This window comes from Solanum pennellii, chromosome 9, assembly GCF_001406875.1.
Source record: "Solanum pennellii chromosome 9, SPENNV200".
Classification (NCBI taxonomy): domain Eukaryota; kingdom Viridiplantae; phylum Streptophyta; class Magnoliopsida; order Solanales; family Solanaceae; genus Solanum; species Solanum pennellii.
In genome coordinates this window covers 3590452-3614525 of record NC_028645.1, presented here as the reverse complement: position 1 = coordinate 3614525, position 24074 = coordinate 3590452, and the positions used below count along the sequence as shown (strand labels likewise).

The following is a 24074-nucleotide window of genomic DNA, read 5'->3' as shown; positions in this document are numbered from 1 at the left end:
TCATTTTTCAAACATAATATTTTTTCGGCGTACCAAACATATTCTTTTAATAAAGAAAATATCGTGTCAAATTTCACTTCAAATTTCTAATAAAAGTTTGCGGTATAAAAATAGAATGTGCCAAACTTTTACAATCGCCAAAAATGCAAAATCAATGTTATAAATATTATTAATTACACTTGTCATAGATAATTAACTATAAATATTATATTTATTAATTACACTTTTCATAGATAATTAACTATAAATATTTTTTATAGGATCTTTTTATGTTATAAGTAATGTTTTATATGAGTTATGATAATTCGTAGAAGTTAAATTCGACCTCTTCCAAACAATTCTATCAGCTTCTTAGTATTTGACATTTCTATCCTTGATGAAATGAACAAATATTTATTTTAGACGATAAATTTTAAAACTTTTTTTTTTTTAACTTTTATGTCAATTCTAACAATTTTAAATAAATCAAAACCAAAAAAAAAGAAGATAGTTAATCTAAATATAATACAATAATAACAACCCAATCTCTAAGTTAAATTCAACTATATGAAACTTCACTTCTTCATTCTTTTTTGATTTTTCATTAGATTTTGACATTCACGTTTAAATTCATATCGAAAAATTTCATATATTAAAAATAAAATACTACCTGATAAAGGGTACTTTAAATAATTTTTGTTTGATCTTTATCAAGAATGAAAAAACTCAATTGTTTAGGGCTGGGCATAAACACCGGAGAACCGAAACACAGAAACGAATTGAATTTTTTTAATATTTCGATTTTGATTTTTTGATTTTCGATTCGATATTCGGTATACGTTTTTATATTTTTCGGTATTACTATTCGGTTTTCGGTATGTAATTTTGTGTTATTCGGTATTTCGGTTTACCGAAATATATTATATTATAATATATATTTATATTATATTAATTATTAATATTAAATAATAAATATTATAATTTAAAGGAAAAATAACTTAAATACACAACTATAATTTTTATATTCTCATAAAAATTTTAAAAAGTAAAAGACACTTCTTGATGTAACTATTTTTAGCCCATTAAACTGAAAAATTAAGCAGGCCCATTAAAATAACCAAAATAACAAAATTGAACCGAAATAATAAAAACTGAACCGAATTGAATTATTTCAGTTCGTTATTTGATACACATTGTACGAGAATCAAAAACCAAAAAAACTAAACAAAAAAAAAAACTAAAACCGAACCAAATTACCAAATGCTTACCGCTACAATTGTTCGACCACAACTCAATGTTGGTAAAATTTATGTCATGTATCATACTAAAAATGAGTTTATGTGCCCAATCTTTACATAAAGCAAGTTTATCATCATCCTCTTATAAAGAACTTTGATTCTCAATACAATCCTCCAAAAAAAAACCCCATCTTCTAATCTTTTCTTTTTTGCTGTTATTCTTTAATTTTTGTTTCTCAAAAGGGTGAAGATGGGTTCTATCTTTTTTTGTTTTCATCCATTAATACATACTTCTAAGCTTGATTCCTCAAAGACCCATGTTTTGTTTAGCTCTTCTTTGAGTTCAACTCTAAAAAACCAATCTTTATTGAAATACACAGCAAGAACTCAGTTTGTTTGTTCTTCTTCATCTAAGGATGGGTTTGAGTCTTCTGGTGATAGTAATACAAGGTTGGGTTTTTCGAAATTTTCTTGTTGGTTCTCAAGTTTTTTTGATTTTGGTATTTTTGGTGCTGATTTGCTCTTAATGATTATGTTTGGGTAGTTTTTAGTTTGATAAAGGTGAATTCTTTGGTTTTTCAAGATTTAGGAATTGGAAATTTTGTCTTTTTTGGAGTTTTAAGGTAGATTAATCCTTATTTGAGAGTTTAGTATTACTATGTATATGATTGATGTTAGAACTGTATATATGTTGATAAAGTTTGTAAGTTTAGAACAACCTCTCTTCGTTTAAGGAGGGGTAAGGTGTGCGTACACTCTCCCTAGACCATCACTTTGTGGTATTACATTGCGTATGTTGTTGTTGAGTTTGGTAAAGGTGAAATCTTTGGTGTCACAAGCTTTAGAAATTGGAATGTTTTCTCTATTGGATTTTAAGGTTGAATAATCCTCATTTGACAATTTAATATTATCACGTATATGGATGAAATATTGATGTTAGAACTGTATATATGTTGATAAAGTTTGTAAGTTTAGAACAACAGGTAGGGGCAAGATCTGCGTACACTCTAAGCTTCCGAGACACTACATTGTGGGATCACTGGTATGTTGTTGTTGGGTTTGGTAAAGGTAAATTCTTGGTGTGGCAAGATTTAGAAATTGGAAATTTTATCTGTTGGAGTTTAAGGTAGAATAATCCTCATTTGACAGTTTGATATTACCATGTATATGGATGAAATATTGATATTAAAACTGTATATATGTTGATAAAGTCTGTGACTTTACCATCTAGTTAACTTACTTTTGGAGATAATAATTCAAGGTTAGGTTATCAAATTTCTTGTTAATTTGGTATTTTAGTGTTGATTTGCTCTTGACAATTATGTTTGGTTTGAGATATTGGGTAAGTTTTTTGTTTGTTGAGTTTGGGAAAGGTGAATTCTTTAGCCTCTTGCTGGGAGGCTTTAAAACAACAACAGCAATAATAAAATACCGGTGTAAACCCACAAGTGAAGTCTAGGAGGGTAGAGTGTACGCACTCTTTACCCCTACCTTGGGAGGTAGAGAGGTTGTTTCCGATAGATCCTCGGCTAAAAAAATTTCAAAGCAGGTTGAAAAAGAAATAACAGGAGTGACAAGTCATGGCAAAATACTCCTTTAAAAGTTTAATATGTCCATGTATATTGATTTTCTAACTGTATCCATATTTAAAAAGTTTGTAACTTTACTATTTGGTTTCAAGGAATTATTTTTCTTTTTTCATGGTTTTGCTTGAAGTTCTGAAGGTTAAGTAAGTGATTTGATAAAGATCATTATGAAGTAGTTTGCTACATATAGCTTTTCTAGAATGATGTTTTCGGGATTCATTACTCTGGCTGTATGTGAACTTGGTAGCATAGCTGTCTTTAGTTTGTGTAAATAGGGAGTGCTATAGGTTGAAGGCCAGCAAAAAAGTAGTTACTAACTATGATGAGTTCTCGAATTTCTCGACTCATTTGGGCTTGAGGCAGATTAATCCTCCTTTGACAGTAACATGATCATGTATATGGCTGAAATAATGATACGGGATAACGGGAACTGTATATATGTTAACATCCTTTTTGGTTCTTATTGGAGATTTGGTGCAGGAACTTTTACTTTTACTGAATGGCATTGTTTTACTCAAGTTGCGATAGTTAAGGTTCCTGAGGCGGAGGAGATCATTATGAAGTATTTTGCTACAATGAAGTTCTTTAGAATGATGTTTTTGGACTGATGACTCTGTTGTATGGGAAGTGGGAACTTTGTAGAGTATAGCCTGTCTCAAGTCAAGGTCATTGAGTAGGGTTGTTGACTTGTTGTAAGTTGAAGGTCAGCACAAGAATATTTTCTAACTAGTATAAATTGTCTGCATAACTGAACTCATTTGGATGTTGGGAAACGCGTAGAGCAGAATGGATACACAAGATTCATATAGCTAAGACCAACTTCCTTAATATTGAGGAGTGGCTTGTTGAGTTTATATTGATTGCTATTTTTGGACTCCTAATCTATAAACTTGTATTTTGTAAGTTAACTAATGTTGGTCCATGTTTGTATGATGATTTGTACATCACTTGCGGACCAGTGACCATACGAGATTTTGGTCTGATGCAGTTTGAAGAAATCCAAGACAACATATGCTCGTGTTGGACTCATATAAGCTTTGATTGATTGTATATTGCTTGCTGTTTTTGGACTCATAATCTATAAGCTTGTGTTCTTTTGAAGTTAACTAATGTTGGTCCATGTTTGTTACAGTAATTTCTGCATCATTGAAGGACCCGAGACCGTTCAAGATTTTGGTCAGATGCAGTTTCAAGAAATCCAGGATAACATTAGGAGCAGGCGCAACAAAATCTTCCTCCTTATGGAAGAGGTGAGTTTTCTCAAGTTCTTAACATCCTCTAAGGGAACTTGAAGGAACAACATATTATTTCCTTAGGATTGTTCTCTCAAATAGCTTCTTAAAATCCGGATTAATTTTTCAGGTACGTCGGCTAAGAATACAACAAAGGTTAAAGAACTCTAACACTAGAGGTGAGACCGGTGAAGATGAAAATGAGATGCCAGATATCCCATCAACAATACCGTTTCTTCCTAACATGGTAATTTGCCGAGTACTCTTGTAAACAGCTGAACTATACTAGGGATTCAATTGGTCTTAGGAGGTTCTATACATCCAGTTAAAAACAAAAATCTCTGTTTCGGGGAAGTCATTTTTTCATGTTTTGGTTTGTCAAAGTATGCAACTTGACAAACATAGCGGATCGGAGATTCAAATTTATGAGTTCCTACAACGACCTCAAGTTAATATACAATACATGTAAAGCTTCGCAAGCTTCGTCACTGCTGTAACACTTTTGAGTTGAGATGTCTGGAAGCTTGTCTAACTGACCTATATCATATGAAACTGACGTATTCTGTTTTGTTTGTCGATCAGCATTTTGTGACACTTATTCTTTACTTGGTGCATTTTTTGTTTGTATCAGACTCCAAAGACACTGAAGCAGCTTTATCTTACGAGCTTTTCATTTATAGCTGGGATTATGGTCTTCGGTGGATTACTTGCCCCAGTAGTAAGCTCATGAACTCAATTATTTCCTTATCCTTATTCTGGTTGTGCATTATGCATAACGGTACTATGGAGTTATTTATTTCCCTATTCTTGAATGATGAAGTCTTTCGACTACTGTAACTCTTTGATATTGCAGCTTGAGCTGAAATTAGGTCTAGGAGGCACCTCATACGAAGATTTCATACGTAACATGCATTTGCCTATGCAATTGAGGTATGTAAACTGTAACCTGAAGTCCTGAACTACATTTTCATGTGTAGAAAAGGTCGGTGAACTGTTCCTTACAAACATCGTTAAATTATGCACATTTGTTCACTGCATTGTTCTTTACCTTCCCAAAAAAGGAGCATCACAAAATAGAAACAAAAGACCACTTACGTCGTTGTGAATTTGGGTACCGACTTCTTTTTCTCTTCTTCTCAGCCAGGTCGACCCCATAGTGGCGTCCTTTTCAGGCGGGGCAGTGGGAGTCATCTCAGCCCTCATGCTAATAGAAGCTAACAATGTAGTCCAACAGGAGAAGAAAAAGTGCAAATATTGTTATGGAAGTGGTATGTTCATGTGAAACTTATTACATATCATTGCACAATGTCTACACTATTAAACTCTCGACCAATAGTCGGTATCTTTTTTGATTATTTGAGTTCATGGTACTAGATTAATCGTCAAACGTGACCATAATCTCATTTCATGGTCATTTGATTTGGTGTAGGGTACTTGGCATGTGCACGCTGTTCAGCAAGCGGTAAATGCCTTTATACTGAACCAATTTCAGTGAATGGTTCTTATCAATCGTTGCGTGCACCAACTCTTAAAAGATGTGCAAATTGCTCCGGGACTGGAAAGGTATGAAACATGATCATCTCCCTACTTCATGCACTCAACAGTAATATTATATCAGTTCAATAAGTAGTAACTTTACAAGAAAAAAACAAATATCTGTGTCTGTTACAATCCGATCCCATAGTCGAGCATCTCAAAAATGTGTGACCGAAGAATAAAATAGTCATATTCGTCCACATTACATGGCCAAAATGAGGCCTTTCCTTGTAGTTAGACTAACATCCTCAACAACAACAAGGTTCGTTGAACCCCTTCTTCCTATCCTTGCTAGTTGCTACCTACGAAATGAGTTCCTCTAAGAGGATGCATGTCACAATTTCGTGACATATCCTGTCACAAATACGCGCATGCATCTCTCATCACATGTTACGATAATTTTCCCTTTATCGTATACGTATATATGCTAATGTTTTTTGTTTCATATTATGATATTTTTTGTCTAGGTAATGTGCCCTACATGTCTGTGTACTGGGATGGTGATGGCAAGTGAACATGACCTTCGTATAGATCCATTTGATTAAGAACAAATTCTCATTTTGTAACTTATATTCATACAAAAAATAATTGGTCATTTTGGTTTTGTTATAAGCATAGTTATTATATATAGAATATCCTTTGGTTATGAAGATGATAACTCCTCATCTATTTAACAGTGAAGGAGTTAGAAATTTCGTTAAGCGTATATGTTCAAGATTTGATATAAATGTATGAGAAAGAATTTTCGACCTATATACTTCATACCATTTTATATATGTGGTATATGAATTCTTACTTCTTTGTTCAATATCAATTCATGTTTATGTAAATGTTGGATAATTATAATTATAATTATAATTATAATTATAATTAATAAATTACATAAATTGATACATATCTGACAGTTTGGCCGAGTGGTCTAAGGCGCCAGATTTAGGCTCTGGTCCGAAAGGGCGTGGGTTCAAATCCCACAGCTGTCATTAATTTTTTCCGATTTTTAAAACTTAATTTCTAGTCTTGTTTTTCTTCTATACGTTAACAAAATTATAATACAAAAATTGTACTCTATGATATATTTTAAATCAAAAGCCTAATTTATTTCTTAAATTTTATGTTAATTCAAATTACGTCACATAAATTATAGTAGAGAAAGTATATTTAGCAAGTTTAGTTTCTTTTTGACATAATAACAAAACCTATACAAATTATTCACATTAAATCTTATTCCCATGCCTTATTTGTTTATTTATCAATGAGATCAATCCATACACAATTTTTATGATTGAAAAACAAAAATGTTAATAAATCAATTATAGTACAATTTTTTTATGATCGAAAAACGAGAATGTTTATCAATCAACTAATTCATAATAATTACGTATATACACAAAAACATGTATCATGTACTTATTAATTTGAAACAAACTTCGTGTATGGAAAAATTCTACCTTGAGTTACCGAAGAAAGATGATCAAAACTTAGGTTTCAATGATCCATTTGAAATTTAATACTAGTACCCGGAAAAATTCTACCTTGAGTTACAGAAGAAAGATGACCAAAACTTAGGTATCGGTGATCCATTTGAAATTTGACACTAGTACCCGATTGGAGGAAACATCAAGGGATATATTTGTTGAGTTTATTACCGACGAGATTAAAAATAATTGATTCGTATAACGGGGGATAAATCTTACCAATAAAACAATAAGAGGGGTAGGAATAAACTTTCACCCAAACTAGAGGGGCCACTTATAGTCAAATCAAAACAATAGGGGTAATTATCGATATTATCAGAAAAAAGCTCATCCCCAAACCCTAATATATAAACAGCGGCAGCCATTGTTGTAAGCTTCCACTGCAAATTAGGGTTTCTTCAAGCTGCTGAGTATCTCTGAATTTTCTCACCATCAAGCTCAGCTGAAGCCATGGTACTATTTCTCGTGCTGAAATTTCCATTTCATTACTGAAGATTTGTTGTTTATGTCGATTATATTTAGTTTGATTTGATTAGTTTGAACTGAAAAAATGTATGTTGGATGAAATTGTTTGTTTGTAGTCGAGGAGAAAGACCAGGGAGCCTAAGGAAGAGACTGTTACACTTGGACCAGCAACGAGGGAAGGTGAATTGGTGTTCGGTGTTGCACACATTTTTGCATCGTTCAATGATACATTCATTGTGAGTGAGTTATGGTTTTTGAAAATTTGATGTAGAAATGTAGATTTGGCTTTGTTATTTGTGCGTTTTACTGAATCTTAGTATATGTGATGAATGCAGCACGTTACTGATTTGTCTGGAAGAGAAACTATGGTTCGCATTACTGGTATGCCTTGTAGTAACAGTTGTTTTATACTTTTGAGTGTATCCTTGTAGTTACTGATTAGCTGGTAGCAGTATAGTTGTTGCTGTCGATGCGAACATTGGTTTATGTATAAATGTAGATGCCTTTCTTCCAGGATGCTAATTCTGTTGTTATTATCCCTATTGGCTAGACATATATTTACTTTTTCAATATAGATGAATGTAAGTGGTAGAAAATGTAGAGTATCTGTGGTTTTAGGGAATCCTTAATATGTTCGAGGCATCAAATTATTGGTATTAGAATATAATGGTTGTAGGAGGAGGAAAATGGGTATAGAGGTAAGAATTCCATCTAGTGTCGAGTTTAGTCTTAGTTGTTGATGTAGTATTGGTATGGAGAAGGCTTTCATCTCAATTTGTTATACATCATGGTTGCAGGTGGAATGAAGGTGAAGGCTGACAGAGATGAGTCTTCTCCGTATGCTGCTATGCTTGCAGCTCAGGATGTGTCACAGCGATGCAAGGTAGTGTCTTGTTTGGTTCTGATAAAGTCAATTTCCTTAATTCTACTTAATTGTTAGTTAAGCTCATCAGATATAAAGTTGGTCTAGTTCAGGTCTATATCAATCTAAACCATTTATGTATGAACGAAGAAGATGAGGACTTTTTGCCTAGATGGTACTGGCTGATTTACAGAGATCAAATATTAGATTTTATCTGTGGAAAAAGTGTCACTGTACTAATTTCCCCTGGATGTTGCATTCCATATTGGTGCAGGGATTGATGTTCCCTTCCTTCATTGACCAGTAATGTAGATGCCAAATTAGATAGTTCTTCTTTAAGTGTGGAGCGTTTATTTGAAGACAAAATTTAGCAGTTACGAAATTTAAGACCTTTTGGATCTTCTGATGCCTCCCTTCTAGTCGAAGAGTTTTCTGAATGTGTGCTAAAGCTAATAATTTCTGCCGACTAGACATTCAAAGATCTTATAATGTACATGATGGCCTTTACTCCTATCTATGTTTCTTGCTAGGATGTAGATGGTCTATAAGATTGTTTTTGGGTTCCATATGCCTGATGCATCTTACTTTTGCTTAACAATAACAAATCTGTGTATAATTGATAGGAATAAATGCTATTCCATCGAACATATTTGTAGAGACCCGTAGATTTTATGTCACCGTTTTGGATCTATTTAGGCTTTGTTATAGAAGATTTCATTCTGAAGTGATGTGTGCACCTTCAATTTTCAGACACTTCTACCACTAACAGTTACATAATCGCTGGTGGTGTTTGAACTATGGAAAATATGTGTGCTTCAGATTCTATTTAAGTGTCAAGGTTTTTGAATGGTTGTCAGAAGTATTTTTAATGGGTTCCATGCTATGCCATTTATTCAGAGTCTAAATATAGCTACACTCTGTTTATTTAAGACTCAAGCTCAGATACTTCCATCTTTATCCATTTAGTCCGATGTCACTAGGTCTCGTCATCACTTGTTAATCTTTTTAAATAATTTATTAACTTTTGATTTACAGGAACTTGGAATTAATGCTCTTCACATTAAGCTCCGAGCTACAGGAGGCAACAAGACCAAGACTCCTGGTCCTGGTGCCCAGTCCGCTCTCAGAGCTTTGGCTCGTTCTGGCATGAAAATTGGACGTATAGGTACACATAAGCTTTCTCTCTTGCATCAGTATCGTATCATGGCAAAGTTCTCGTAATATGCTCCATATAATCTGTTGTATCATTGTTATGTCATCACTTTTAAGTAATTCTTCCTATATATTTTGCAGAGGATGTTACTCCAATTCCCACCGATAGTACTCGCAGAAAGGGTGGTAGAAGGGGAAGGAGGCTGTGAAGACTCTTTCTTTTCTGCAGCATGTTGCAAGTTGGACGAAAATATTGTTGTCGAAAAATGCAGCTTTCGATATCTATTTACATTTGATTTCTGAACACTTTGTAGTTGAGCACTTTTGGTTTCGAAACCACCTTCATTTTGAGTTTTGCCAGCTTTTCGAGATAGTTAAGTTCTCTTAAATTTGGTTTATGCAGGCTAATTGTTGGATAAATTTATACTCTTTTTAACTTCACAATTCTGTTAGTTATAAAGCTTCATTTCATTATGGAAATATACTTTAATAAAACGAATTGCATAAACAACTGTTTTCAGGACGTTGTTCCAAGTATAGTCGAAATTTATAAAGATGAAACTGAAATTTTGAAATTTTTAGATTTAATTTTGAAATTATACAATTTTAGTATAATTATTTGAATGAAATCATTCAAAGCTTAACTATTATTTCAAAGTAAACATGGAATAAAGTTAACCCCCAAATAGTATTTTGAAACAAGCTATGTTTGAAATATTGTTAATACCTTTCAATAACAAATTGGAAAATTAGAAAGTCTTATATTAAGAGCCTGGCTCAGCTTAAAAATTGGTCAAACTGACTTAAAAGCTGGTTATTGACTTATTTAGCTGTTTGGCAATACTCAAAATAACTTATTTTAAGTTAAAAAAAACTTATTTTAAGCCAAAAGTTAAAAGATGGGGTAGGGGTGTTTTTTTTTTAGCTTATAAGCTGTTTTAAGTTGACCACATTTTTATCTTTTTTCCCTTAATATTTTTATACAATCTCCAAATTACCCACATAACCCTAACATCTCTTTCTTCTATTTTTCCCTTTTCACGTTTGACATAGCAACGTCAGCACTTTTATCCAAACGCATAACTGCTTATTTTAAAAATAAGTTTCAACACTTTCAAAAGTACTTTTTTAAAGCTGCTTTTATTAAGCCCATCCAAACGGGCCCTAAGACTAGTAAAAACAACTCTTGCATGCATTATTTATTGAGGAGGAAAGACTCAAATATGTCATCGTATTAAAAGTTTGACTCATCATTCATATCATTATTTGTTAACTTAAATGACATATATGAATTAATTTTTTTTTTTAAAAATGACATAGATGAATCTTTTTTTTAAAAAAAGTTTGATGACATGCTTGAATTTTTTTTCCTTTTTAAAAAGTGATTTAATTAATGTCATCCATACCATGTGTAAAAGATGATTTTGCAAAATTAAAACTGTTTTTAGGTAAAAAATAATGACATGGATGAATCTTTTATAAAAAGGAAAATGACATAAATAACTAAATTTTTAACGATTGATGTACATGAATCTTTTTCTCAAAGTTCGATGACACATTTGAATGTTTTCTCTTTATTAAAAGATTTTTTTTTTGCAAGAAATGAATCTTCAATTTGGGCCTATACAGATCTCTTCGGCCCAACCAGCAATATTCAGGTCCATTTACTCTTTAGCCCATTAATCCTATGCTAAAACCCTAATTGTTGAGTCTATAAATCTCCATTGTTCACTTCAATAATTTGGGGATCAACCCCCAATGTAGCTGAATCATTGTGAGTTTCTTCTCTATCGCTTATCGTATTGAATTCTTCGTGTTATGGTGTTTTTTCTCTTTTTGATTTCATGTTTTAATGGGTTAATAACTGAAACCTCTTATGCAATTAGTTTGCTAACAGTGGAAGTTATAATACCCTATAATTATTTGCCATTCTCAACTTAGTCAGCTGTATTTTTCTGTTGCAGTTGATTATCGTGACTGGTAAACTCAAAACTATGTTATGAACCGAAATTTTTACATGAATTCTGGGTGTTTTGCTTTTATGTTGCTTTGATTGTCCAAAATGCAGTTGGGTGTGTATTGGTTTCTCTAAAAATTTGATTTTTTTTGTATGTGAAGTGTGTATGATGCGTGGATTGATCAAAATGCTATTGGGTATGTATTGATTTCTCTAAAAGATGTGTTTTTTGGATTATGCCGCAACATTTTTGAAAGGTTGGAGCTATATAGCAAAGTGTGTTGTGTATAGATTAATTTGTTTAACTTTGCGCGGCCCTTAAGATCGCCTTCCATTATGCTCCATGGAAGCGTTTTGAGTCATAGCTGCGCTATATTAATTGTATATATACACACTCTTTTGTATGTACAATTGTATATATGAAGGGTGTGTTATATGCTGGAGTTTCTCTTTAGGGTTTTCCTTTAGTGAGTCTCCTTTTGCCTCGCCTGATTTCAGGAGTCATATCCCTTTTTTTTGGTTTTGTTTTTCCCAATTGGGGTTATAGAACCAAAGATGTTTTGAATGGCTCTAGTTGATGTGGGGTGTACATTATATTGTGATTTTTGTTTATTATATTTGCTTCTTCTTAAGGCAAGAGTGATGAAAACAAAATTAGATGTGTGAGAGTTGAATTCCTCTATGAGCTCAATCATCGAGGCTTATTGATATTCTGACTTGCCTTTATGAAGTACTTTCGATTTTAGATATAGGAATTCTTTTGAAGTTTGTTGTGTTAATTTAGTTTTTACCATTTGTTTGGTTGCATATGTTTGTCGCTGTGGTTAAATTGGAATGTTCTAGTTGAGTTGTTTTGGAATTTTGAAGTGTTGTATCTTTTCTGTTATGGAAACACATATACTTGGAATGTCTCTTTTTGATGCAGTCTGTAGATTATATTGCAAACAGTTTTTTTTGAAGTATATTTGTTTTTGTATGGCAAGAATGATTGGAAACAATTAGATGTGCGAGGGGTGAATTCCTCTATGAGCTTAAACATCGAGGCATATTTGATATTCTGACTTGCCTTCAAGAACTACTTTCTTCAAGAACTACTTTCTTTTTGATTTAGGAAAAAAAGAAGTCCTTTGAATTTTTGTTTTTAGGACTCGGATAAGAATTTAAATTGTTTTGAAATTAGAGGAGGTGCCACCTTATATGATCATTGTGCCAATTTTTGGAGTTTTTGGGTTATGCTCCTTGTTTCTATCTTAATCATATGAGATTGTAAAGCTTATTGGTTTCTGTAGAGCTTTTTTTGTTGTGGTATGTGCATTATCTTTCTAGTTCTATTATTAAAATTGTTGTGTAATGTCAAGAATGATGAAAAACAATTAGATGTGCGAGTGGTGAATTCCTCTGTGAGCTCAACCATCGAGGCTTATTGATATTCTGACTTGCCTTAATGTAGTACTTTCTATTTGTTCTAAGACAAAATTTCAGCTTTCGAAACTTGTAGTCCTTATTATGCATTTATGTGTTTGAATAATTTGTCACAGTTGAAAATGAAAGTTGCTATCTTTTTGTTCCAACAAATAGATGCTTTGAATCTCCCTAATTTAGATGTGGTTTGCAGTATATTTCTATTTATATTCATAACATAACTTTGCTATGGCAAGAATGATGATAAACTATTAGATGTGTGAGTGGTGTATTCCTCTATGAGCTCAATCATCGAGGCTTATTGATATTCTGACTTGCCTTCTTAAAAGTACTTATAATAGAAATAAATGGAACTTTTTAAATTTGTGTTCTACGAATTTGCTTCATTATTGCATTTGTACTAATTTTTCACTTGAAGTTGTAGCAAATTGTTAAGTTGAAATATTTTTCTGATTTAGACCTTAACTGAAGTTACACATCAGGATATAGCCCATACTTTTTGTGGTGTCACATCCCTTGCTGATTCTACTTTTTTCTCATGGAATTATAGAACCAAAGTCACTTTGACTGATTCTAGTTGAGGTGGAATGTATGCTTTATTTACCCTTTGCTATGGCAAGCATGATGAAAAACAATTAGATGTGCGAGTGGTGAATTCCTCTATGAGCTCAATCATCGAGGCTTATTGATATTCTGACTTGCATTTGTGATTCACTCTTTTAATTTTTGATTTACATGGTGTTCATTGATCCCTTAATTTTGTTGGACCTAACTATGACTATATAAGCTCATTATTAACATTACTAACAGAGGTTTTTTATGTAAATTGTTATCAAATATATAATTTGGTTTCTTTTGACATTTATAATTAATTTTAGGTAGATATGGGAATGATGAATATCTGTTGTGTGAAGGGAGAACTCCCTGTTGAATGTTTACACTAACCGCTTATTGATATTCTGACCTTTCTCTTTTGATATTGTGTATCCATAATGTATTTGTTTCCACTCTTTCTTTCTTCCTGTTGTATTTTGTGTGTGTAGGTGATCTGCTAATACACTTTGCTAATTCAATTTATGGCAAGAATGATGAGTCTATTAGATGTGCCAGGGTTTTTTTCCCAATGAGCTAAAACTTCTGAGGCTTATTGATATTCTGACTTGCCAACATAATTCAAGAACCTTTGTTCCCACATCATCTCGTTTCTTTTTTTCGACACAGCTGAGGCAACATGTTTCGTCTTTCTGAGCAACAGATCAGTTTTCTGTGTCCATTCATTACAAAGTTCATCTCTTTTTTTTTTGTTGGACTTATTTTTGTTTTCATAGTATATAGTTCATATTTATTTCTACTTTGTTAATGATAAGGAGGAAATTACCTATATGCAAGAGTCAGCAAATGACTCTGTGAGCTCCAATATTTATGCTAATGTATTCTGACTTACCAAACATTTTATACCTTTCAATGTTTTGTAGATTTTGCCACTTTTCAGGATTGGTGTTTGCCCATTGTTCTTCTTCTGTTTGGTAAAACATTTGGAGTACTCCATAGTTCACAAGTCGACTTGTATATCAAGTATAGCTCCCACACCTGGACCAGGCTTAAAAATGACGCGTCTTCTCTTTTCAGGGTTAGACTCTATAAGAACCAGAACAATAGTCTCATTGACTGTGGTCAGGTCAGAGCCCTCTATTGTCTGTTGGAGGAGATTGATTGGACTTTATACCGCACCTTACTTAGTCTTCCGCTGGAACTGGATTCTCTAAAGCTATAAGGAATTTACTTTTCTAAATCTAAAAAGGAGAAAAAACAATTTCATCTATATCATCTGGCACTGCTTTACTTGGTGACTCAATGATGTTGAGAGCTTTGACTGGTGGAATGACATGTAAAGCTCTAATTGTACTTTTGTTGAATACAATTTATCAGTAACAAATTTGGTCCATTTGAGCTTCTTGTTATACAATTTATTTAGTTTGATCCACTTGAACCCTGTTATGAATTGCAATGATTTGAGGATTTGGAACCATCGTAGAATCGACCATATGCTACTAGCCTAAAATGACCATTCCGGAGCCTTAGAAGGATTTTAAAACAAATCGATTGATATTCTCATCCCAAGTTTTGCAATTCTTTTATCAAGTTGAGTTTTGGTTTGAATTGATATGTAAGCGTCCATAATAAAAAAGGCATAATAGATATATTGGACATTAAATTTGGATTCAAATTTTAATTTTGTGACCTTCAACTTTCATATTGCACTTTAACTATCCAACTTTTAAATAAATTAACACATGAGTTCTACATGGCACAATATACGTAGAACATCACGTAGGATAAAAAATTGACATGTAGAACACGTGTGTTTATTTATTCAACTTTATACAAGTTTAAGTGTCTATTGGTATACATTTAAAAAGTTGAAGGACATAAATATAATTTAAAGTCAAGTTAAAGAGCACATTTATGTATTATGCCTAAAAAAAGGTGTGTGTTGCCAAGTTGGAGAAAACAATTTGAACGAAAAAATATTAAAACACTTTCTTCAAAATAAGTTGGTTTGCTATTTTTATTTAACTCTGTAGAAACATTTATCCAGGAAATACCCAATGCACATCATATTATTTAACATTATTTCAAACTATGTTAAAAATTATCTAAAAAATAAAACTATGTTAAAAATTATCTGAAACTATTTTTCAGATAAGATTTAACCAATTTTTCCCTTTCAATGACAAACTTTTTTTATTTGTTGACATTTCTGTAGCTATGTAAATATAATAATAAAATAAAAGACTAAAATTTAATTATATTCTAACATTGAAAGGTATAAAATGTTTTGGTTCGTATTGTCGTTTTAGTATTCTTAAATTGCTTTAAGAGTTAAGTTTCTGTGTTAGAAACTTATTTAACTTTGCAATTTCACTCTATATAATAATTGAGTTTTTACTATAAACATTTACTTCATTATTCATATTTAAAGATATATCAATAATTTTACTCTATTTAATAATCGAGTTTTCACTATAGACATTTATTTCATTATTTCATATTTAAAGATATATCAATAAAATAAATACGCGATTGAACAAAAAATATAAGGAAACAACAATTTTGAAAGCAAAAAACACATAGCATTATTGTCATAAATTGAAAATAGAGGATAAATCTATATACATTTTTTTGACTCGAGGGATATCTAATTTGATAAACAAAAAAAAAATAGAGTTGAAATATCAAAATAACAAACTCTTATATGTCCATCAAAATCTCATATTTCCCCCTTTTACCATAGTTCCTTTCTCCTTATTCTTTTTTTTTCTTTCAATATTGTATCTTAGCTTTGCCCATACTCCATGCATCCAAACTCTCAATTGTGATTGGCTCCGTTCCGTTGTTGAACGCGAATAAATGTGCCTTGTCGTTAATTGCCAATGTTGGATAAACCCTCGATGTTATACATGTCTTTCCACGAGCACCAAAAGTTTCTATAACTGAATTATCAATCTACAAAAAGAGTTTCAATAGTTTAGATTCAAATGTTCGTTTAGATTTTTGATTAACGATAGAAAGAAAAGTTACCAAGCTTCTGAGTGACAATTTCTTGTCAGCCAAATCAACATCAACAAATCCAGCAAATGAAACTTTGTACATTGTTTCATTGAACTTAAGAGTTGACCTATCAGACATAAAACAAAAGATTTGTCAATTTCTCAAACTTTTCGATATTATACCGACGAAAGCGTTACCAACAAGTTAAAATTCAATAGGTAGTACCTTTTAGCGTCAGAGCACAAGAGAACCTTGTAGTTTTGTTGTGCTTTGAAAACTCGGAAGAAAACAGGTGTGTTTTCTTCCAAGTTTTCAGTGGCTAATGTAGCAAGACCAAATGGCCCAAGCCCACCTTGAACATCTGCACCCTTGAGTCCACAAACATCTTGTGCATACATATCATTCCATTTAGGATCAAATGACTCTGCCTTATCCAAACTTGCAAATGAGAATGTCACTTCAACATCAGCCTGTCATATTTTTTCATTATTAAATACTTTCATCGTCGTCAAGTGACATTATTTCCTTTTTGGTCAGTTCCAAAAAGATTATTACATTTCTTTATATGATAAATATTTAAAAGTATAGTTTCTATTTTATCCTTGTTGGTCTTGCTTAATTTTAAAAATAGTATTCAAATATATTTATGAGGAGAGAAAAAAAGTGAGTCTATTTTTGAAGAGCAATTTGGTAAATATTTCAAAGTCTTTTATTTATTTCTTAAAACTCCCTGTCCGATCAAATGTTGCTACATAAAATGAGACGGAGGGAGTAATTAAAAAAGAATAACCTAATTTGACTTGAAATGAAATTTAAGAAAAGAAATAAGACTTTTTAATCTCGTGATTCTAAATTCAAGTTATGTCAAATGTACCAAAAATGCCCTTTAATCTTGTGGTTCTAAATTCAAGTCATGTCAAATGTACCAAAATGCTCTTTAATCTCGTGGTTCTAAATTCAAGTCATGTCAAATGTACCAAAATGACCTTTAATTTCGTGATTCTAAATTCAAGTTATGTCAAATGTACCAAAATGCTCTTTAATCTCGTGGTTTTAAACATTTCACGTGGAAAATCAAAGTTAAAAGGTTATCAAAAAAGGAAAGGGATCATTCTTTTTTAAAGAGACTAAAAAAGAAAATAGGGACATTTTTTTTGAAACGGAAAGAGTAATAATAATAATAAATTAAAAATAAAAAGTCTATATATATACCTGTGCTGGTGTGATTCCTGTCACTTCAATCTTTTCACCATTGTTCATCTTCTTGTTGCTCAATTGAACCTTTTGAGTTCTTAGGGTTTCTAATTCTTCAACAGGCCATTGAACCAACTGCTTACCACTTGGATCAAGCCATACTTTACGAGGAATCAATTGAATCCCAGCCCATCCCTTCGCATTATCATCCTCTGGAAAAATATCTGATTCATTAGACCAACTCCAAATAACCCTTCGATTTTTGCTTGGATCATAGAATGACTTTGATGCGTAGAAGTTACCATAATCGAGTCTCAATCCCTTCCAACTATCAACAGAATCTGGATCTGGAACGTACCTATCTTTTTTTGTATCGTATTTTCCAAGTGTATAATACTCAAATCGAGTAAGATCCATACTGTTCTTAAGCACATACTTGTATTCTTCACCGTATTGATCCAACCCATTAGTACCTTTCAATGAAACTGGGAAAAAATCAGGGCATTCCCAGTTTCCAGTACCATTAGTTGAGTGAAGTGGGTGTTTAGCCTTAACCCACTTCATAAAGTCTTTACTCCTGTACATTATAGCTAAACCCCTGCTGTGTTTCCTCAAACTTCCAATAACAATTCTCCAATGTCCATCTTTACCCATCCATGCTGTTGTTGGGTCACGGAATTTCGTCTTGTTGATACTTTCATCGGCTATAATTAGTGGGTTGTTGTCTGGCTTGATCCATTCGCGGAGATATGGATCGGATATGTTAGCTGGGATTGCGTAGTTTTGGACTTGGGTTTGGTTGGCATCTATGATTCCGGTGTACAAGATGACTGGCTTGTTACCAGGTAGGATTGTTGCTGATCCAGACCATGTACCGAATTGATCAAATGGCTTTGATGGGTAAATTGCAGGTTCTAAATTGATCCAGTTGATTAAGTCTTTTGAAACTGAATGAGCCCAAACAATGTTACCCCATACTGAACCATTTGGGTTGTACTGGTAGAATAGATGATAGACTCCATTGAAATACATTGGTGCTGTTTAAAATATGAAAAAAGAATTTAAACATAATTAGCAAAATTGGTTCTCTTACGTGGAAAAAGAGACAAATATATCTCAAAACCATTGTAAATGGTATGCAGGTACACAATGGTGCTCCTGCCGTTCAAAAACTAGAGTGTATATGCCCTTCACTCTAAACGAATACGTGGCACAATCTTATCCGTCGATTCAATGTCGGGTCGATGGATAAAATTATGACACGTGTATGTTCGTTAGTATAAAGGATATATGTGTTCTAGTTTTTTTTGAAGGTAAGGGCACCAGTGTCCCTAAAGTATGACGGAGGGTGCTCCTGCCGTTCAAAAACTAGAGTGTATATGTCCTTCACTTTAACGAACACAATCTTATCCATTGATCCGTTAGTATAAAGGATATATGTGTTCTAGTTTTTTTGAAGGTAAGGACAACAGTGTCCCTAAAGTATGACGGAGAATACTGGTGCATACCATTTACAATAGTTCGGAGATATATTTATCGTTTTTTCCTATATTATATAATAAGAATAAAATAAATTTAAAAATATACAAAAATATATTTAACTTACCATTGGGATCTATTGTATGTTTTGATCAAGAGACATCATTCAAAAAAAAAAATTAAAAATTAGTGAAGATTAAATAATATTAGAAACAAGGAAAAAACGGAAATCGTACTAATACATGTCATGTATCTATTGACAAATGGTAAGTACTCGATTATTTGTTAGCGTCAAAAAATTACTAGTATTAAATCTAGACTAAACACAACATGTTCGGTTTATTATATATAAAGAAAAAAAAAAGACGAAAAAAGGCATAAACATACCATTGATCCAATGTTTTTCGGGCTGAAAATGATAACCAGTTCGATGAACAGTATGAACATTTACAGCATTTTGAGATTGCAAGTGAATAAAAACTTTATGAGAAGCAAAAACAACATTATTGGATAATAAAATTACAAAAAAGCAAACTAAGATAACTGGCAAAGCCCAACGAGAACTTTTATTAGATGAATAATCCATAATTTTTATTTTATTTTAATAATTGGGCTTTGACAGATAGTGGTATTTAATCTAAATAATTTTTTTTAATTTTTTTTTTTGGGATAAGGAGAAAGAAACATGGGAATGAAGAATAAATGAGAATTATGAAGAGTATTTATAGTGAAAAAAATTGGTAGAGTTTGTTTTTGATTGAAAGATGGAGAGTTAATTTAGGTTTTTTTTTTAATAAATAAATGGATTGGATAATTAATTTTTATTTGTTTGGATAATATTTATCTAAAATTTTGGATGATTTGTTGGTTATTGTTACCTTTCATGAGTCTGTTTTACTATTTTTTTTTTTTTGTTAGAACAAGTCTTTTGCCATTTAATTTGCTATTTCGTTTTTTTAATGTTTGACTTTTGAGTGTGTAAAAAAAAAAGGAATTCAAAAAATAATGCAAAATTTGGGATTTTTCAATTTAAATAAATAAGATAAAGTGGTAAATTTGACCTTAAAAAAAGATTGAAAAAGAAAAGAACTCATGATTACAAATAATGTTTAGTGGCGACTAATATACTCGCCGCGAGTTTTTAGAGTCGCTACTTAAAATGTTAATTCTTTATTACGAGGAAGTAGTCTCCACGAAGGCGTCAAAAAACATGATTTGTTGTTACCTTGAAAAGTACAAGTTTTTTCTTCACATTATTTATATAGCGTGAAATTTGATCATATAGATTTTATTCCTACGGCGAAAAGCCCTAAAAGAATAATAAGAGACGATATTATGCATCTCTTAAAGTTAAAAATTAACCATCAAGTATTTTTGAACATATTTGATTATGAATGGAAGTATCGACTTCGTTAGATTACTCTATTTTGGATATTTTTATTCATTTGTGATTTTTTTTGGAGGCTCATCCTTCCTTCTTTGCTTTTATCGTTCGACATTAATTAAATATTCGATATTTTTATTTGAAATATTATCATAAAGTGTGTTATAAATTATAAAATAATTATAACCTATTTAATTCTTTCGTCTTCTCATATTTTACATGCTTGTTAATAGAGATTCGGTGCCTTAAATTAAGAAAACATTAATATAACCCGACTCTTTAAATTCAGGATTCGTCTCTGCTTACTTGTACTCTTCTCTTTGAACTTCTTGTTATATTTTTGAATAAAATAAGTCACATAACAACTTGCCTAAAATTACCAAATATTAGTTCTACATAAGACCACACATTTGATTATGTTACAAAACAAAAAGGAAAGCTAACAAATTTCTTTCTTAGTATATATATATGGTACTAGAAAAGTTCATATACACACACTTTGCCTTCTAAATTCACCAAAATAAATTAGAGACAATTATAGAGGAATTTTGTGAACATCATCTACTGTTAAATTTAACACAATTTTTGTCTCTTTAGACATATATAATTGTAGACATAATTCCATTTTTTTGAAAATATTTAGTTCATCTTACATGCACCCATGCTCCAAGCATTCAGAGTCTCAATTGTGATTGTCTCAGAGCCATTGTTAAAGACAAATAAATGTGCATTATCATAAATCGCTAAACTTGGATACACCCTTGATGTTATGCATGTTTTGCCACCAGCACCGAAACTCTCCACTACTGAGTGATCAATCTAAAAAAAAATATACATATGATACAAACTGATTAGTCAAACACAAATCGTTACTTTTCAAATTAATCGAATCTTAAAAGTTTTGATCAAATAAATTATATAAAAAAAAATTGTGAAAGCAAAACTTACCAAACTCCTAAGAGATAACTTCTTCATGTCTACTAAATCTACATCTACATATCCAGCAAATGAGGGCTTATACATTGCTTCATTTTGTCTCATGGTAGATCTGCTCATTAATTAAAAAAAAAAAACTAAACAAGGTTAGAGTTTTTAATGACACTAACGGGCGATCCATAAGTAAGATGTATTTCTTATCATGATATCAAAGTCGGGTCATTATAATTCTCGATTTACTCAATTTGGAGAAGATGTAAACTTCGATCATTACAATTAATTGGATTGAAGAAACAAACCTTCTAGCATCTGAGCACATGAGAATCTTATAATTCTTTTGAGCCTTGAACACTCGGAAGAAAACAGGTGTGTACTCTTCTAAGTTTTTAGAAGCTAATGTCGCAAGCCCAAATGGTCCAAGCCCACCTTGGATAGTCGAACCCTTAATGGCACAGACGTCTTGGGCATATAGGTCAGCCCATCTAGGATCAAATTGTTCGGCCTTGTTTAAACTTGAAAATGAGAATAACACTTCAACATCAGCCTACAATCAAAGAAATGCAAGATGAGACAGTGCAATTGATATAATAGATATATATAACAAATGTATAATCAATCTACTATATATATATCGATCGATCATGTGCAATTGATATAATAGTTATACATTGATTATACATTGTATACATAAGAACTAGATTAATGATATTTAAAAGACTATGGGTTAATAAGTAAAAGTTGAAACCTGTGATGCTGAGATTCCTTTAACTTCAAACATTTCTCCCTTGCTCAACTTCTTGTTGTTCAATTGGACCTTTTGCTTCCTTAGGGTTTCTAATTCTTCAATAGGCCATTGAACTAATTGTTTACCACTAAGGTCTAGCCATACTTGTCGCGGAATACCTTGAATTCCAGCCCATCCTTTCTTAATATCATCGTCAGGTAATACATCCGATTCATTTGACCAACCCCAAATAACCCTTCGATTTCTGCTAGGATCATAGAATGTCTTTGATGCATAGAAATTACCATAGTCGATTCTCAATCCCTTCCATCCATCAATTGAATTGTTATTCGGAATGTACCTATCTATTTTGGTGTGATACATGCCAATAGTGTAATAATCAAACCTAGCAACATCAAGACTATTCTTAAGGACATATTTAACATTTTTTCCGCGATACGATACATCTAAACCATTGGTACTATTTAATGATACAGGGAAAAAATCAGGACATTCCCAATTTCCAGTATTAGTAGATGAATGAAGTGGATGTTGGGCTTTGATCCATTTCATAAAATCTCTACTTCTATACAACAATGCCATCCCTCTATGTTTTCTCATACTTCCTATTAAAATCCTCCAAAGCCCATCTTGGCCCATCCAAGCTGTAGTTGGATCGCGAAACTCAGTTCTATTGATACTATTATCAGGGACGATCAACGGGTTGTTGTTAGGTTTGATCCATTTACGAAGAAATGGATCAGATAAGTTAGCCGGGATGGCATAGTTCTGGACTTGATTATTATACGAATCTACTACTCCGGTGTATATGATAACAGGTTTGTTATTAGGTAAAATAGTTGATGATCCAGACCAAGTACCATACTTGTCAAATTTTTTGGATGGATAAATTGCAGGTTCTAAATGGATCCAATTTATCAAGTCTTTTGAGACTGAATGAGCCCAAATAATATTGCCCCATACTGATCCTTTTGGATTGTATTGATAGAATAAATGATACACTCCATTATAATACATTGGTGCTGTTCAAAAAATAAAATGAAAATCAATAATATGATTTGAGTTATTGATAAGTTGTGTGTATGTGTGTGTATATATATAGTATATTTAGGAAGAATAAATTAAATAAAAAATAATCTAACTTACCATTAGGGTCTTTGTATATTTCAAAGGCATCCAATGGAGAGAGACCATGTAAGAATTATACAAAAAAGAAATGATTAGTGAAGACAATAGAATACATTACATAATTAATCAATAATCATGAAATACTAAGTAGTAATTAATAAATGAAAGGTGAAAACACAGAAACTAATTAGTTTTCTCTGCGAAATTAATGAATCGTTTTAATTTATGTGATGTAATTTGATTTGGTACGTAATTTAAAAAATAAAGAAAAAAGGTGTTTGCAAAATTATGATCTGAAAATATGTCATGAGATTTATTGTGATTATAAAAAATATATATATCATGTAGAATGATAAGTGTAAGTTTCAATATAGAAAGTAGTCATTCGTTAGATACTCCCTCCGTCTGGTATTATTTGTCATGGTTTCTATTTTTAGAGTCAAACTATATAAAATTTGACTAGCATTTTAAGATGTATTTTTTCATCATATTAATATGTAAAAAATTGCAATTTATAGTACTTTTCATATAGTTTTAGAATATCTAATTTTTTTGTTTAAAATATCAAATTAATGTGATCTAATTTAACTTTAAAAATTAGTCAAATTGACTTTCGAAAAGCGCAACATGACAAACAATTTCGAATGGAGGGAGTAACAAATTAAACAAGAAAATTGTGTCATATAACAAACGAAATTGATGAAGTAATTTTTTTGGGTGGGGTGGGAGTGGGGGTTGGGGTTGGTGGGGTG

At 31.9% G+C, this 24074-nt stretch overlaps 4 protein-coding genes, 1 long non-coding RNA gene and 7 other non-coding genes across 12 annotated transcripts in view; 10 read left to right on the top strand and 2 right to left on the bottom strand.

Annotated features, from left to right (window-relative positions):
- The first annotated feature begins 1308 nt into the window (after positions 1-1308).
- Positions 1309-6324, top strand: LOC107031110 (protein ORANGE-LIKE, chloroplastic). Its single transcript, XM_015232334.2, has 8 exons — positions 1309-1667; positions 3936-4053; positions 4166-4282; positions 4667-4753; positions 4889-4965; positions 5176-5303; positions 5465-5598; positions 6039-6324. Exons 1-8 carry the CDS (start codon positions 1468-1470, stop codon positions 6114-6116), a joined length of 939 nt encoding a protein of 312 aa, XP_015087820.1. The 5' UTR covers positions 1309-1467; the 3' UTR covers positions 6117-6324.
- Positions 6325-6471: 147 nt separating this feature from the next.
- Positions 6472-6551, top strand: TRNAL-UAG. The gene has a single exon. It is a non-coding gene; the product is annotated as a tRNA-Leu (tRNA).
- An 801-nt stretch (positions 6552-7352) lies between these two features.
- On the top strand, positions 7353-9985 carry LOC107031109 (40S ribosomal protein S14-2-like). Its single transcript, XM_015232333.2, has 6 exons — positions 7353-7499; positions 7628-7747; positions 7847-7892; positions 8309-8394; positions 9409-9538; positions 9667-9985. The coding sequence occupies exons 1-6, from the start codon at positions 7497-7499 to the stop codon at positions 9732-9734; spliced, it is 453 nt and encodes a 150-aa protein (XP_015087819.1). The 5' UTR covers positions 7353-7496; the 3' UTR covers positions 9735-9985.
- A 1218-nt stretch (positions 9986-11203) lies between these two features.
- On the top strand, positions 11204-14888 carry LOC107031707. Its single transcript, XR_001458274.2, has 2 exons — positions 11204-11299; positions 14380-14888. It is a non-coding gene; the product is annotated as an uncharacterized LOC107031707 (long non-coding RNA).
- LOC114074124 lies at positions 12111-12208 on the top strand. The gene has a single exon (XR_003574606.1). It is a non-coding gene; the product is annotated as a small nucleolar RNA Z266 (small nucleolar RNA).
- On the top strand, positions 12455-12553 carry LOC114074125. Its single transcript, XR_003574607.1, has one exon. It is a non-coding gene; the product is annotated as a small nucleolar RNA Z266 (small nucleolar RNA).
- Positions 12831-12927, top strand: LOC114074128. Its single transcript, XR_003574610.1, has one exon. It is a non-coding gene; the product is annotated as a small nucleolar RNA Z266 (small nucleolar RNA).
- Positions 13131-13227, top strand: LOC114074127. Its single transcript, XR_003574609.1, has one exon. It is a non-coding gene; the product is annotated as a small nucleolar RNA Z266 (small nucleolar RNA).
- On the top strand, positions 13515-13611 carry LOC114074126. Its single transcript, XR_003574608.1, has one exon. It is a non-coding gene; the product is annotated as a small nucleolar RNA Z266 (small nucleolar RNA).
- Positions 13979-14073, top strand: LOC114074123. The gene has a single exon (XR_003574605.1). It is a non-coding gene; the product is annotated as a small nucleolar RNA Z266 (small nucleolar RNA).
- A 1128-nt stretch (positions 14889-16016) lies between the features above and the next one.
- LOC107029530 (beta-fructofuranosidase, insoluble isoenzyme 1-like) lies at positions 16017-19815 on the bottom strand. The gene is made up of 6 exons (XM_015230964.2): positions 19517-19815; positions 19257-19265; positions 17669-18687; positions 16682-16926; positions 16487-16583; positions 16017-16411 (listed from the first exon to the last, which is right to left on the bottom strand). The coding sequence occupies exons 1-6, from the start codon at positions 19713-19715 to the stop codon at positions 16229-16231; spliced, it is 1752 nt and encodes a 583-aa protein (XP_015086450.1). The 5' UTR covers positions 19716-19815; the 3' UTR covers positions 16017-16228.
- A 1133-nt stretch (positions 19816-20948) lies between these two features.
- LOC107029797 (beta-fructofuranosidase, insoluble isoenzyme 1-like) overlaps positions 20949-24074 on the bottom strand; it is a 4745-nt gene continuing 1619 nt past the window's right edge. Inside the window, 5 exon segments of the mRNA NM_001323458.1 lie at positions 20949-21332; positions 21462-21561; positions 21749-21993; positions 22195-23216; positions 23341-23349. Coding sequence (NP_001310387.1) covers positions 21153-21332; positions 21462-21561; positions 21749-21993; positions 22195-23216; positions 23341-23349 — 1556 coding nt within the window. The 3' untranslated portion in view covers positions 20949-21152.

What these genes read in the sequence shown, in the direction of transcription:
- LOC107031110 (XM_015232334.2), top strand. Translation starts at nt 1,468, where the DNA reads ATGGGTTCTATCTTTTTTTGTTTTCATCCATTAATACATACTTCTAAG. An exon ending in TCTTCCTCCTTATGGAAGAG is followed by an intron (nt 4,054 to 4,165) that starts GTGAGTTTTCTC and finishes TTAATTTTTCAG; the next exon opens with GTACGTCGGCTAAGAATACA. An exon ending in TACCGTTTCTTCCTAACATG is followed by an intron (nt 4,283 to 4,666) that starts GTAATTTGCCGA and finishes TGTTTGTATCAG; the next exon opens with ACTCCAAAGACACTGAAGCA.
- LOC107029530 (XM_015230964.2), bottom strand. Translation starts at nt 19,715, where the DNA reads ATGGATTATTCATCTAATAAAAGTTCTCGTTGGGCTTTGCCAGTTATC. An exon ending in CAGGAATCACACCAGCACAG is followed by an intron (nt 16,927 to 17,668) that starts GTATATATATAG and finishes AAAATATGACAG; the next exon opens with GCTGATGTTGAAGTGACATT. An exon ending in TTGTGCTCTGACGCTAAAAG is followed by an intron (nt 16,584 to 16,681) that starts GTACTACCTATT and finishes TATGTCTGATAG; the next exon opens with GTCAACTCTTAAGTTCAATG.
- LOC107031109 (XM_015232333.2), top strand. An exon ending in CGTTCAATGATACATTCATT is followed by an intron (nt 7,748 to 7,846) that starts GTGAGTGAGTTA and finishes TGATGAATGCAG; the next exon opens with CACGTTACTGATTTGTCTGG. An exon ending in CATGAAAATTGGACGTATAG is followed by an intron (nt 9,539 to 9,666) that starts GTACACATAAGC and finishes TATATTTTGCAG; the next exon opens with AGGATGTTACTCCAATTCCC.